General features: G+C 25.6%; 2 protein-coding genes across 6 annotated transcripts in view; both read left to right on the plus strand.

Annotated features, from left to right (window-relative positions):
- The first annotated feature begins 783 nt into the window (after nt 1-783).
- LOC413280 (acidic leucine-rich nuclear phosphoprotein 32 family member A) lies at nt 784-7,870 on the plus strand. Of its 2 annotated transcripts, none has more exons than XM_396725.7 (8): nt 784-1,073; nt 5,602-5,745; nt 5,969-6,088; nt 6,181-6,293; nt 6,407-6,513; nt 6,595-6,671; nt 6,837-6,927; nt 7,119-7,870. In XM_396725.7, exons 1-8 carry the CDS (start codon nt 1,026-1,028, stop codon nt 7,178-7,180), a joined length of 762 nt encoding a protein of 253 aa, XP_396725.4. In that variant the 5' UTR covers nt 784-1,025; the 3' UTR covers nt 7,181-7,870. The 2 variants fall into 2 exon arrangements, with proteins under 2 accessions (XP_396725.4, XP_016768732.1); XM_016913243.2 differs by lacking the exon at nt 784-1,073 and adding an exon at nt 3,341-3,704.
- A 3,160-nt stretch (nt 7,871-11,030) lies between these two features.
- LOC409851 (amphiphysin) overlaps nt 11,031-14,751 on the plus strand; it is a 62,922-nt gene continuing 59,201 nt past the window's right edge. For 3 of the 4 annotated variants that reach the window (XM_026441664.1, XM_026441665.1, XM_026441666.1), the window contains exon 1: nt 11,032-11,244. In XM_026441664.1, the coding sequence (XP_026297449.1) occupies nt 11,176-11,244 (69 nt within the window). In that variant the 5' untranslated portion in view covers nt 11,032-11,175. Of the gene's footprint in view, nt 11,245-14,751 lie in introns of all 4 variants that reach the window. The other variant, XM_026441663.1, reaches the window with a different exon arrangement.

The following is a 14,751-nucleotide window of genomic DNA, read 5'->3' on the forward strand; positions in this document are numbered from 1 at the left end:
ATATAATGAAATATAAAAAATAAAATTTTTTTAATTTGTTTTTTTATAGTAATATAAAATTTATGTATATATATATATATAAATATTTATATTAAAAGAAATATTTTAATACCATATATTATAATCATATTAAATACTTTAATTTTGTTATTTCAAAAAATATGTAATTAAAATATTAAATAATAATAATTAATAATTAAATAATATGATAAAAAGTATGAAATATACTTCAAATTATTTCTTTTTATCGATATTTGAATTTCGATATCAATTTCGATACCTCGCATATGCAATTGTTTAATATGATCAAATACTAGAGTAAAGAGTATTGCTTCATTTTTATGTCAAATTGTCAGTTGCTCGTAAAATTGCGACGGATTTTCTTAGGTGATGTTACATAAAATAAAGTAAGCATAAGAAATTTCATAGTCTAACACGAGCGCCGGAAGCTTCAAAATGATTGCGGTAACGGGTGCAAACTACTAAATTCTTTCATCATTAATAAAAAAAAACGAAAGTCTTAAAATATTTTTTCATAAAATTAATATTTGGATTGATCATAATAAAATATTTAAGTACTAACTATAAAAGTGCTCGATCATTGTATAAACGAAAAATCTATCGTTCTAATCAGCTATATAAAGGAAATGAATTTAGGCGCGTTAAATTAAAGTTGTCTAAAAGACCGTAAGATGTCAAGTCGATCGGTACCGCGAGCGAACAAAAGAACAGGATTGGTCGCTTCGAAAGTAGTGCCAGACATGTGTTTCGTTTCCCGCCTCGTGGGTTGTTATTGTGTGGGGGCTCCGCCAGTCCGGTGAGTCGAGTGTAGAGAGCATAGGGCCTAGGCCAGAATCGAACCGCCGTTGGGTTGGCTCCTCGGTACGGTGGTGGCTCTGTCCGACTAGTGACCGACCGTGGTCCGTCCGTCATATTCCGGGTTTGAAAGCAAGGTTGCGACTAGTTGTTGCGACGCAGGAAGGTGTAGTGATCTGTGTACAGAGCTACGAACGGGTCTGCCGGCCATGGAGAAGCGGATAGAACTCGAAAAACGGGGAAGAAACCCCGGTGAAGTAAGCCGAACCCCATTTATTTTATTATATTGCTTTGCTCGACACGAGACGATACCGCGGGTTGTTGCGTGCTTGGTGTTCTATCGTGTGCAGGTTTGAGAGCGAGTGTAGAGAGAATCGTGTTCCCTCGCGCGACACCGACACCACGCACTCGCTCTGCGGCACGCCACTGGCTACTCGAAGACGCACGAGAACTCGGATTTCTTGACGGCGACCGCGTGGCTCCGACGATTTATCGGACAAGAAGACGTGTTCTCGATGCCGACACGAGATGCTACGATTGCCACAAGAGTAACAGGCATGGCGTGGTTCGCTTAAATGGCCTGTCTCCTTGATTTTTCATTACTTCGTTTCGACATGACGCATTTTTTTCTATTGTTTCCCTTTTTATTTTCTTTTTATTATTTAGAATTTGTACTCTGTTATCGTGTGTGTTTTCTTATCAGATCGGCGGAAAACTCGAATAAACCGATCCAGTTAAGAACATTGCCAGGCCAGTTGTATCCTATTAGCTGGAAAACTAAGAAACTCGAGATCCGATTGGTTGACTGAATTCAACGAATAGTTGATCAACCAATCGTTTATCAAGTTTTCCTAAGTTTTTCTAGCATATGAAGCTTTCTACTGAATTACAAAGTGTCCCTTATCGCGCCGCAGATGTTATTACGTTTATAGAGAAAACACCATACAACCCGCAGTTAAATACATTTGAACTTGAATTATTTCATTTACTACAAAATATATAGTATTATATATACTACATCTTGCTGATTTGTGATGTAATACATCGTAGAATCAGCGTCGTTGGCATAGAAAGTAAAACATGTTTAATCAATGGAGATATTACTCTTTGTAATGGCTGATTTTTTCTGTACGAATTTCAATCAATTTAATGAATTAGTGAAATAATATTTATATAAATATTAAATATTTAAATATGTTGTAAATTCATTTTTATTTTTATAATATAATTTATTATACTAATAATTACTAAACTTTTTCTAAATCTAAATTATTTCATAATAAACTTTTATGAAAATTTATATATTAATTACATTGCTTAAATTTTTTTTCTTTCAAATTGAAATAATTAAAGGAAAACAATCAAATAAAAACATTTTTCTAATAAATTTTTAATAAATTCATAAATTAGTAACTTTTTTATATTAATTTTATAGAAAAATTTTAATATAATATTATATAAAAATCACATTTTTTAAAATATAAAAAAAAATTAAACAAAACATTTTTTAATATAAATATTTTTAATTTATATTATTATTATATTTAGTAATTTTATAAAAGATCCATTATAAAGATATTTTTAGAAATATATAAAAATAATATTTCAAAAAGTTTTAATACTAATATCCGTATTTGCTATATTAATTAAAAATTATAAAAATTAAATTTTTTTAAGAATCAAATAATTTCAAACATAATCATTTCTTATTTAAATGCCGTGTTATACGCAAGTCGTGTGATCAAATTATAGCGTGGCGTGGCTGTCTCTAGGAGTCCCTCTTTTTAAACTACCGTGCATCGTATGTGTGTTCCTATTAACAGGAGCAACCACATCTTAACAGATTGTCTACAAGGTGTTTTCATTTATAAGAAGACTTCATTTTAAATACATATAGCACATTAAAATATTTTTCTCATTGTTTTTCGTTGATTTTATGTACAACGCAATAACGAAGTACAAAAAGGCTTTGACAAGATGGTGCCCCTTTCGAACAAGTTTTGAAACATATGCAATCTCATATGCATCTGCTGACAAGTTACAGTTGCTTACATATAAAGTATTATGTCAGAAGTTAACAGTCCTTTGACCGCGATTTTCGGTATTCTAAGAACGTTAAATCCATCAAGGTCAAATGAAAACTTGAACTTGAAAGAATTTATGGGACAATAAGATCTGAAGATCATAATTTTATCTCGTATTTTATTTCTTTGTTATATATACATATAAATTGATTTATTATTTTTATGAAAACATTATAATTAAGTGACATATGATACAATATTTAAATATAATAATAAAATTTAATTCTCTTTCTATTTATAAATTATTATATAAAAATTAAAAGATATACTTATTACGTACAATTTGATATGAAAAAGCAACAAATTATTATTCTTATTTTATGCTTAGAAATCACTTAATGATAAACATTCTTTTACGTCTTAATATAGATCTTAGTATACGTAAAAATATAATTGTGCTCGTGTGTAATAATTAATGTTGTGATATTTTTTTTTTTAATTTATATGGTTTTATTTTATATGGTTTACATATTTTTTCCACAAATAGCATATATTATGTAAATCGACTATCAGCGGGAAGAGTTGTATGTACCATGAGGTGCTGCCATGAGATGCGCGTGCGAGTGAACGTCGCCATTGTTTTCCGGTGCGCGCGGGTGTATTCTTATTGACAATTAAATTTCGTTACATCTTTTAGGATAGCTTATGTTCTAAAGTTATTTTCGCTCATTATAATGTATATAAATGATGCTAAATTGATTATAAGATTTTTCATATATCTAATCTATGATTGTGTCTTATGGCGTGTTACTGATCACTGTGCAGCCATCTTGGACGAGTCCACTCTGTCACCAACTGACACGCGTACGTTTCGAAGCAATAAGAAAATCAAAATAATCATTTCTCACATTTTTATCTTATATTATGAATTTTATTATTTTAATTGAGTCACATTCAACACTATCATTTAGATTTTTTTGATACATAAATATAAAATATATATGCGTGGGCGTTTGCATCACGTAAACCACCGGCGTTGCGATGCAGTTCATTCAGCAGTGCCGTAGCTACTACTTCATAAACTATTGTATATAAAGTTGTACAATGTTATACAGTAGCATGTTTTATTAATATGAAAAGTATCTTATTATTATTATTATTTTAAAATTGAAAATATTTTTTATATATTATTTTTAAATATTATTTAAATATATTTTTAAATATTGAAATTAATATTATTAAATATTTTTTATTAATAATTATTTTAAATAGATATGTTAAAAAAATAAATAGTAATTATTAATATATAAAAATATACAATTTTATTTAAATTATTTATTTTATTAATTTATTTATTTTATTTATTATAAAATATTCATTATATAAAATAATTTTTTAAATTTTATTTTGAAAAAATATTTATTTCTAAATTATTTTTATCTTATTTCAATTTATATATTTATGAATATTATATTTATACGAATCTATTATAAAATATTCTATATAATGCATCTGTAATAAAAATAGATTTTTTATTTTCGTTTATTTAATGTTAAATTTAAGTGAAATATTTCCTTCTATCCATCTCTTATTATCAGTTAACTTGTAGTTGTCATTGATCCGCTCCTATAAGCCACGGCAACTTCTCATAAACGCTTCCACTACGATCAGTGCAACGCACGACGCAACCAATCAGCCGGCCGGTCGGAATGTCGGGCAGTGAATCTAAGATAAGGACATGTGACGACTTCGAGGCTTCGTGTGAAAGCGGTTTGTCGCCACTAAAATTTGCTACGCATCAATTTATTCGGCTTAAATCAAAATTTTATGAAATAGCAATTAACAAATTAATTTTTTAATTTATTATGTAAAATTTTTTCAGATTATTAAAAAAATAAATAATATTATTATTATTATAACGTAATTATATTTTTAATATTTGATTTCAAATAATATTTAATTTCAAACAAAATGGATTGTATAGAAATTCATTTTAACTTGTGATAAGTTGAGATAAAATGAATTTCGATAACATTAGAACTTGAGACTGCTCGGATTCGCTTCTGTCGCGTGCCACAGTCAGTACTTATCGCTTGCCGGCTTTTCTGATGCCGCTAAACAAGACGCGTCGTGCACTCTACTACCATCACCCCTGTATCCCGAGCACCCCTTCACACTTCTCTCCCCTGTTTCTCCTGTCTCCTTTCTATCTCCCCTCTCTCTCACCTTTCTCTTTCTCCGATCAATAAAATAGCCCATCTCCCGCGAAAGCTTATCGTTCGTTTGAATTTTAGCGATTATTATCACCTTTTTCACCTATATCACCTAAGTTTTCATTCACATCTTTATTGTAGTGTCAGCTTATATAATTAAAAATGCAATAGTATTATTCACAAATAATTCTTTTAATCAAAATGTTTCATGATTTTCAAAAATCTTTATTCAAATCATTAAATTTTAAATGATTAATGCAGAAACAATATTTAGAAAAATTGATTTTTTTTTTAATTAAAAGAGATTTTAATTTTGATTTTTAACTTCTATTTTTATGTACTTTTATTTCTAATATTGTATATAAAATTATATTTATTGTAAAACATTATTACTTATATTTGATTTTAATAAATAAAGGTAGTTTTTATCTGTTTTGTATAATTGAATAAAATGTGATTTACTACTTTTATAAAATTATTTTAAAATTAGAATATTAAAAATATTTGAAAATTTAATTGTTGCTTATATAAAAATTATTATTTTTCAGATCAAAGAACTTGTTCTTGACAATTGCAGAAGTACACATATAGTTGGTCTGACAGATGAATTTGTTGCATTAGAATCACTAAGTCTCATTAATGTGGGTCTTACCAGTCTAAAAGGCTTTCCAAGACTATCAAGTCTTAAAAAGGTAAGCAAATATATCAATATAATTTTAAAACTAAAAGAATATGAAATTATGTGAATATTAATATTTTGTGTAATTACTTTTTGATTATTACATATTTAAATATTATTAAATATTATATATATATAATATTTTAATTTATATTTTAATATTTTATCAATGCAATATAAAATTTTATAAAAGACTTATTGAAATAACGATAAACTATTCTTATTATTTTGCATAGTTGGAACTTAGTGACAACAGAATTTCTGGAGGTTTAAATCTTCTTCAATCAAGTCCCAAATTAACTCATCTTAATCTTAGTGGAAACAAGATCAAAGATCTTGATACACTTCAACCTTTAGTAAGTTCTATTATTTTTAATATGTATTATATGTATATATATATATTTTTTAAGTATTAAATGTAACTTAAGTATTAATAATTTTTTTGTAGAAGGAGTTTAAGAATTTGAAAAATCTTGATCTTTTTAACAATGAAGTGACAAACTTGGATAATTATAGAGAGAAAGTTTTTAGCCTTATTCCCAGTCTTCGATGTCTTGATGGGTATGTAATTTAAAAAAATATATATGTTTCATTTATTTAATTCATTAATATTTTTCAATATTTTGTATATATTAAAATATAAGTTTTTAAATATTTTGTTATATACACAACAGATTTGACACAGATGATTGTGAAGTAGATGATAGTGAAGGAGAAGATGATGAAGTAAATGGAAATGAAGATGGAGATGGTGATGCCAATGAAGAAGATAGTGAGGAAGGTTAGTTAGAAATTTACAATTAAAAATATTTATCAAAATAAAACGATACATTTTTAACTATATAAAATATAAAATTTTTAGTTTCAGATGAAGAAGATGAAGAAGATTTTGATGATGGTGGTGTAGGATTAGAAGCTGTATACAAGGATGGTCTTGAAGTAAGTCATTATGTTATAAATTTTATTTGTATAACGACATTAAAAATAGTTACTGTAATATTAAATAGTAATATTGTTCACATTTAATAAATTATTTATTAATTATTAAATTATTTATTATATTATAAATTTCATGAATTTGTATTTATTTAATTCATATAACAGGATGAAAGTGATGAAGATGATTTTCTTTGTGATGAAGAAGAAGAAGAGGATGACGATGATAATGAAGATGATGAGCAAGATGAAGAAGAAGGTAAATAAATTTATAAATATATTTTAATTAAAATATATTTATTATGATTTAAAAAATATTTTATATAACTATGCTTTTTTATCTTAAAACACAATTTCTAATATTATTTATAAAAAAGATTAGATTAATTAATTAATTAAAAGAATCATAACAGTATCAATTTTATTATATGGTTCTATTGCGTTTTATAGAATCGTCTCCTGCTAGAGGTAAGAAGAGAAAACATGAAGACGGCGGAGATTCAGGGAATTAGAACCATAAAGAGCAGGCTTCTGATACTGTTGAATGAGTGTAAAATTCATATAAATAATAATAATTGAGATGCAGAGTGACCATCTGGGAATCAAATTAATTGACCGACCAATGACAGACTACAGTTAGTGGTGTGAATATATCATTAAATCATTGACTGACAAATTGTCTGTGGGATAACAAAAGAATACCATTGAAGAGGAATGTGAATGAAAATGAAAAAGAGGATAATGATGGCATAAAATAGGACTGCATTCCAGCTGGACACAGCGCGTTTTAGTTATACTAACGATATTTTATATAGAGTATATAGTTAGAATATTAGTGGTGTTGCATAGTGGGTGAAAGATCAGATATTGAAAGACTCGGAAAAAAGCAACAGTGAAGTTTTACACTTGAAGGAGCATATTTGTCTGTTAGCTCCAGTCGGCCAAAGGCTGGTCACGCTGGAATGCAGTCATCGTTAATCAGTACTAAGGTTACATAAGTTACATTTTAAATACATTATTATTGTACCATGAATAAGTATAGAGTAAATGAGGAACAACTTTTGTACAGGTTTACACCATACATTGAGGTGCATTACGCCTCTGTGATTTTTGGGACAGAAAATAAAGAGATAAATATATGTTGCTCATACATTGAGCTTATATCTATGAAAGACATATTAAGATAGGAATTTACATCATAAGAATGAAAAAATAAAAGAAGTTTCGTTTGTTAGAATAATAATATTTGAAATGTATAATTGATATGAAAAAAAAAAAAAACAAATCAGTTTAACACATAAAAAGTATTTTAATATTTTCAATTTCATTATTTTGATATAAGTTAAAAAGTTTTGATATTTCAAGAAATCTTGAAAGAAAACTGCGAAATAATATAAAAAATACACAATTGGTATTGTGATATTCCTTTTTGTAATTTTTAGTAAATTTTAAGTTCCAGATGTTTATATGTATAAATGGTAATATACCATTCATAATATGGCTGTTAAGATTACTGTTATTTACTTTTGGGCATTCCATGTTTTACGTGTTATGCTCTATAATATAACAAATTCATTTGATTAATAAAATTATTGTAATATTTTCCTGTACCAAATTATAAGTATTCAGCTATAACAGTTAGATGTTTTTATATCACTAAATCGTACGATTTTATACGATAACAATAAAATTACTTGTTGCATTTGTATCGTTTATACATAACAACAAGTTTAAATATTTGGAACATAATATTAAATAGAAAGAAAAAAAAATCAAAATTGCTATAAATCATAATTACCTTTAATTTCTGTCTCTGAAGTTACCATAGCGCTGACACATCTCGTGATGATTGAAGTGCGAAGTTAATGGATAATGATCATTAATATTATTATTAATATTAAATTACAATTATGATTTGAAAAAACAAATATTTACACTTGCGCTTTCGCACTTTTGAATTATATTTAAAAAAAAAGTCAGAAACGCAAAATTTAGATTAGAATGGAAAGACAAAATCTCGAGAAATAGGCGCAAAAGTAAAAGATGGATCAGTCAATGTAGTTAATGGTGAGACTGTGGTAAATGGTTACTGGACGGACTACCAATTAACTACGTGATCGTGAGAATGGATGGGAGTGAAATAGCGAGTGAGAGTGCAAGAGAGGATCGGTTTTATAAGAAAAAAATTATGGTAGAGTCGAGGATCTGGCGCCTCTTTGTCGCCAGTTTGGTTATGGCCTTATCCAATTTTTCCAAGACTAAAGCAAATTTATATTAGGTACAATGAGTATATGACATGTACAGGTCCAAATCTGTAAATTTCCAATCTGCAATTTGTAATTGCGGCTCGCGCGGATGTCATATTAAAAGTTAAATTATAAATAATTAAAAAATTAAATTATAAATAATTAAACATTCCGCGCGTCCCGCGACACATACACTTTTGTCAATTGCAATTTTGGATAGACCATTTATGTAAGGGAATCTATCACCTTCTATTATCAGAACTATTACATCTCTATATTGTCTGTCTGTTCCGTTGTTAAAGTGGATTTTTATCATAACGTTTGTTTATTTCGAACAATCCTCATCAAAATAAGAAAAAATAATTTATTAATAAAATCATTTACAAATCAAGGATTATGTGTGATTGATATTATTAATCCTTTTTGTTCACTTTTTAATATTCATATATATGTATGAAGTTATTATATTCATGATTTTAATTATAATTTTTAATATTCTACAAACTAAAAAATTCTATTAATTATATTTTGTTTTATACAAACTAATATTTTATGATCTAAATCATTTAAAATTCATAACTATTTATAATTAATAATTAAATTATCATAATCTAAGTAATTTGATTATGTGAATATTAAAAGTATTCGTATACTAATTAATTTCAACAAAAATATTATAGACAAAATTTCATTTATTAACATAATTTCAATAAATAAATATATATTCTTGTAAAAATTATATAAATATAGAATAATTTACAAAAAGAAAAATGCGGTATTTATACATATACATGTATATATAAATATATATATATATATGTATAATATTAATTAATAATATACTTGATATATTTAACAAGTATTTAAAAAATGGCACAAATATATGCACAATTATTCATACAGTCATACTTCATTAAATATTCATAAGTATTATAATTTGAAAATATAAAAAAAATATAAATTAAAAATATAAATATAAATATAAACTTATTTAACATAATAAAACAAAAATAAAATACATAAGTATATAATAAAATGTTGTAGTTCATTTAGACGAAAATAAATTTGAGATATTTTAATGTTACAATATTTATATTATTACAATATTGTGAAACCTCATTGTTTCATTTACTTATTTACTCAACCATATTTATAAATTCTAATATTGATAATTTCTTGTTTAATCTTCTTATTTATGTAAGTATTTTTTATAAATTATTTATTATATTTAATTTAATACAAAATTGATATAATATTAGTTAATAGATAGTTTATGTCTTAACATTTAAATTATTTTTAAATTATTTTTAATTAATGGAGATTTTTAATTAATAATATCACTATGTTTACAAACTTTTTATTCTTTGCATTATTATTTGTTAAAATTTTTGATAATTCATAATTATTTCATTTTACATCTCTTTATAACATGATATTTTAAATAAATTTTTGTCTGTCATGCTCAAATTATAATATTTATATCATATATTGATAATAAAATATGACTACAAATATTAATTATATATTTACTTATATATTTAATTGTATATTTTTATCATTTTATATTATATATATAATTATATATATTACATTTAATAATAAAGATAAATATATATTAATATTTTAATAATAAATATAATAGATATTGCAATTTTTTTTGTTAATTATAAAATCATTTTGTAATTCTAAGAATATATATAAAATACATATATTTATTTATTAAAATTATGTTAATAAATAATACGAATTTTTTATATTCAACATTATATTTAACTATATATGAATTAAATTATATCTTTTAATATTTTGTTTAAAAGATGGATTTAAAAATTAAAGAAATTATTTTGAAATTTCTTTTTCTTTAAATATTAATTATAACAGAAAATTATTTTAAATTATGAATTTTAAAAAATTTATTCATATAACAAAATTATAAAATTTTTCAAAATCAGTTTAAACAAATTTTAATATAATTTATTTTTTTTTATTTATTTACTGTTATTCTCATCTTTATTCTACTATATCGATAGGTAAAATATTTACGAGCGTGTATAGTGCTGCCAATAGGCGCTGTCTTGTAAAAGTGATAATCCAACGTCGGCGCGCAGTTTCGTGTCGAGTCTTCAGTGTTTCTCCGCGCTTCCGTTCGTGCGTTTTGGTTGTGGTTCGTTGTGAAAGAGAGTCGGTTAAGCTTAGAAGTTGAAATTGTGTTTTGCGGAGAGAAGTTATAAAGTCATCGTCTTTCAAATAATTTGAAGAAAATGGCTGAAAGTAAGGGTGCATTGATTGCGAAGACAGTGCAAAAACATGCAGGCAGAGCAAAAGAGAAGGTAAGTACCACGAAAAGACATATACATATTTGTAACAGGTTTCTTCAAAAAGCATGTCAGTCGTTCATACGTTCGGAACGAATTTGTTCTTTTACAAATTATCTAAATTTTACTCTTATAGCTATATATTCTATATTTCTGTATGATCCAATAAATAAATGTTATCATTTAAATACCTTAATGCATAGTCTCATAACCCTTCAGGCAATTTGCTTTTTTCATACAAGATTGTGAATGGTAAAATTTGACATATCACAATAATTGTTATTGACAACTATTCTAAGAGATGATATTCGATTTCGCGAATAAGTCGGTAATTCGTTAGATTTTTTTTTTATTTTTATAAAGATGACTTATATAAGCGGTAAACATGTATCACTTGTGTAGCAGAGTTTCGTTTAAAATGACAATTATGCAACTCTTGGGCCTGGTTCAGTGTAGTAATGCATATATTAGAGTATTTTCAACATTAATTACTAGCATATCCCTAAATAATTGTGAACCCTAGTTTATCACGTGGTATGAATTTTTCACTATCTGTCAAATATTTGATTTCTATTTATTAATTTCTTTAAAATTTTTTTATACAATTTCTTTAAATAAATTGTAATTTTCTCAAAAAAATATTTTAATTTCTTTAAAAATTTTCATTTTAAACTTTCGAAGAGAATTTTGTTTTAATTATTTTTTATATCAATGCAACAATTTATTAGGATATTAATGGTAAATTACAATGCAAATCATAAAATTATACAAAATTGATTGACATATAATTTAATGTGATTATGATATGATATATACTTCATTATATATATGAACATATGTGTATGCGTTTGTATTAAATTTCTTTACATATATATTTACTGCAATTTGATTTTTTTTTCATGTTTTATATTATGTAATAGGCGCTTAACAAGATTGCATGTATACTTTATTTTTGAAGAGAAAAAAAAAATGACACATCATTTCGTTTATATTACCTACATAATAGTTGACTACGTAATATAATATATGACATTTTTACTAAATTTAACGAATATTAGAATATGTTATCCAAACCATACTTTTCGATTTTCGAATTTGTATCAATCATGATCAAGATAATTATAAATATATTCGAACAATTAATATAGTAATAATTATAGTAATAATTATTGTTTATTTAAATTTTACAAATATATATTTTATATTTGAAATTTGAAGAAAGTTTATCGGTACAAGTTTTATATTAAACTACGATTAATTATTTTGAAATTCAATAATTCATATCGCATCTTAAAAATATTTTTGAAATTAATTACAATAACTTAACAACAATAAATAAATTATTAATTTTTATATAAAATATGTTTAAATATATAATTAATATGTAGAAAATTATTTAAAATAGACATATGTCTTAAGTATTTTATTATTATAATAATATTTTTTTCAGTGATAAATTAACATCATTTATCTAAAAATATTAATTTGTAGACTGAAAGTGATTATTTTATATTACGAAAAATAATAATTAGATTATTTTCATACACTTATGGAAAATTTAAATGGGCAAAAATATATACAATGCACATGTGATATACGAAACATTCAAAGTAAAGTATATGTTATCGTATTTCAATGGTGAAACATATCTTTATTTAAGTTCCATTTTCATAATCAAGAAGATCTCGATTTACGTTAAACATCCGTAGTTCAATAATAATTTTTTTTTTCGTCTTTATTATTTAAAGACGTATATTTTTATACTCAAAATATGATTCTTTATATTATTTGACTATCATACGAAAAAAACATATTTATTTATTAAGATATATAAAATATAAATAATATATATTTTTTATAAAAACCTGCAATCTATCCATTAACATTATATTGGGTTAAAATTTGTAATAAAATAATAACAACGTTTCTAATTTCGTTTCAAAATCGTTTCAAAAAAATGAGCCATCACATAGAATAGAAAAGGAATCAAAGATATCATTCTCTCAAAATACAAGAGAGAGCTGTTCTCTTCTATTTTGATTTTCAGTGAAGGAAAACACGATAGCCTGTGCAATATACCGTAAGATCATTTAATTCGTAGGTGTTTCCAAGTTGCTTTCTTGATGGTGGTTATACAGACTTATCTGGTAGAACCGGTCTAAGGTATTGCTATGCTAGAGTTACCACCACTCTCGTCCAAACGAACGAATAGTTTCAAATTGAAGAAAATAAATAAAATCGAATATCCAATTGAAAGCTTACATTTAAAAATCTATGATACTAGATGAATTTTCTGATATATAATATATATATAATATATTCTCTATTGATTAAAGGAATGGTGAATTTTTTTGATTAATTTTTTTAACATATGGAATGAAATTTTCTAATCGAATTAATGATGAATTGTTAATCGATACAATAAATTATGGAAAGAAAAGGGAATTATTTTTGTCAATCGTTCAAAGTTTAATATTCAATCTTTAAATATATATCCAATTTTTCTATATTTGATATTCTGATATATTCTGATATATTCTATATTTGATATTGCAATGTTGAATAAACGTAACATTATTCCTTTTAAACTATTCGCATTAAGCAACTTTTCGATCGATCAAGATAAATAGATCAAACTCGAGTCGTTTAGAATTTACAATGTAAATTAAATTTCAATTGGATAAAATAAACTTGGATTGGAATTGTGTAACTTGGCTGATGTAAATCCAATTTAAAGGATAGTATAAAAGAAAATTAGTAATTTCATTGCTAATCCTTATTTAAAAAAAAAATTCTTTTTTAATTCACGAATAAAAGAAGTTACATATATAGGCGCAGTCAATTTTTGCAAAAGGAAAGTTAATTATTAATTCGAGGCTGAATTTGACATACTTTCTTGAAACGAGAGTTGTCAGGCATGACATTGACATGACCTAAAAAAATTTAAACAATTAATTATCGATTAAAAATTTATAATAATTTTAATCTTCCTTAAGATTTCGCGTTACAAAAATTTCGTAGACAAAGATTGTCGAGGATTCTATTCTGAATCTTAAAAGAGAAGAAAAAAAAGATTTGATGAAATGTCTGGTTTGAAAATGTGTTATCTTCCGCTTTTAGATAACGAGCTGTCAAATCGTTCTAAAGTAGCTCTTCAAGGTATTCTGCGTGAAACCCTTCCAAGACTTTTGACTTGCTCTTCGAGCTCGAGTCCCGTCAGCTTCTCCTTCTATCTTTTTACGTATGAATTTTAATAACTTCAAATTACCCAAGCATTTGATTAAAATATCGTCCATGATGAGTTACGTATAAAATCCAAGAAAATTCGCCTCGTTTAAAACGTTGATTCTTATCGAGCGACTTATACGTAAACCGAATCGATTGTAAAGATCCGCAGGAACGTGAAAAAATTCCCCAAATCACTCGAGGCGAGGAAAGCCGAGTGTTTCTATGCACCAGAGAAACTAAAAACCATTAAGAAGAACCAGCAAAAGATCTCTTTTGCCTTTTCTTCGTATCGTG

The sequence above is a fragment of the Apis mellifera genome, linkage group LG7, assembly GCF_003254395.2.
Source record: "Apis mellifera strain DH4 linkage group LG7, Amel_HAv3.1, whole genome shotgun sequence".
Classification (NCBI taxonomy): domain Eukaryota; kingdom Metazoa; phylum Arthropoda; class Insecta; order Hymenoptera; family Apidae; genus Apis; species Apis mellifera.

Coding starts and splice junctions, on each gene's coding strand:
- LOC413280 (XM_016913243.2), top strand. CDS start 3,627: ATGATTGTGTCTTATGGCGTGTTACTGATCACTGTGCAGCCATCTTGG. Junction 6,514..6,594: donor TGAAGAAGATAGTGAGGAAG/GTTAGTTAGAAA, acceptor TAAAATTTTTAG/TTTCAGATGAAGAAGATGAA. Junction 6,672..6,836: donor TATACAAGGATGGTCTTGAA/GTAAGTCATTAT, acceptor TTCATATAACAG/GATGAAAGTGATGAAGATGA.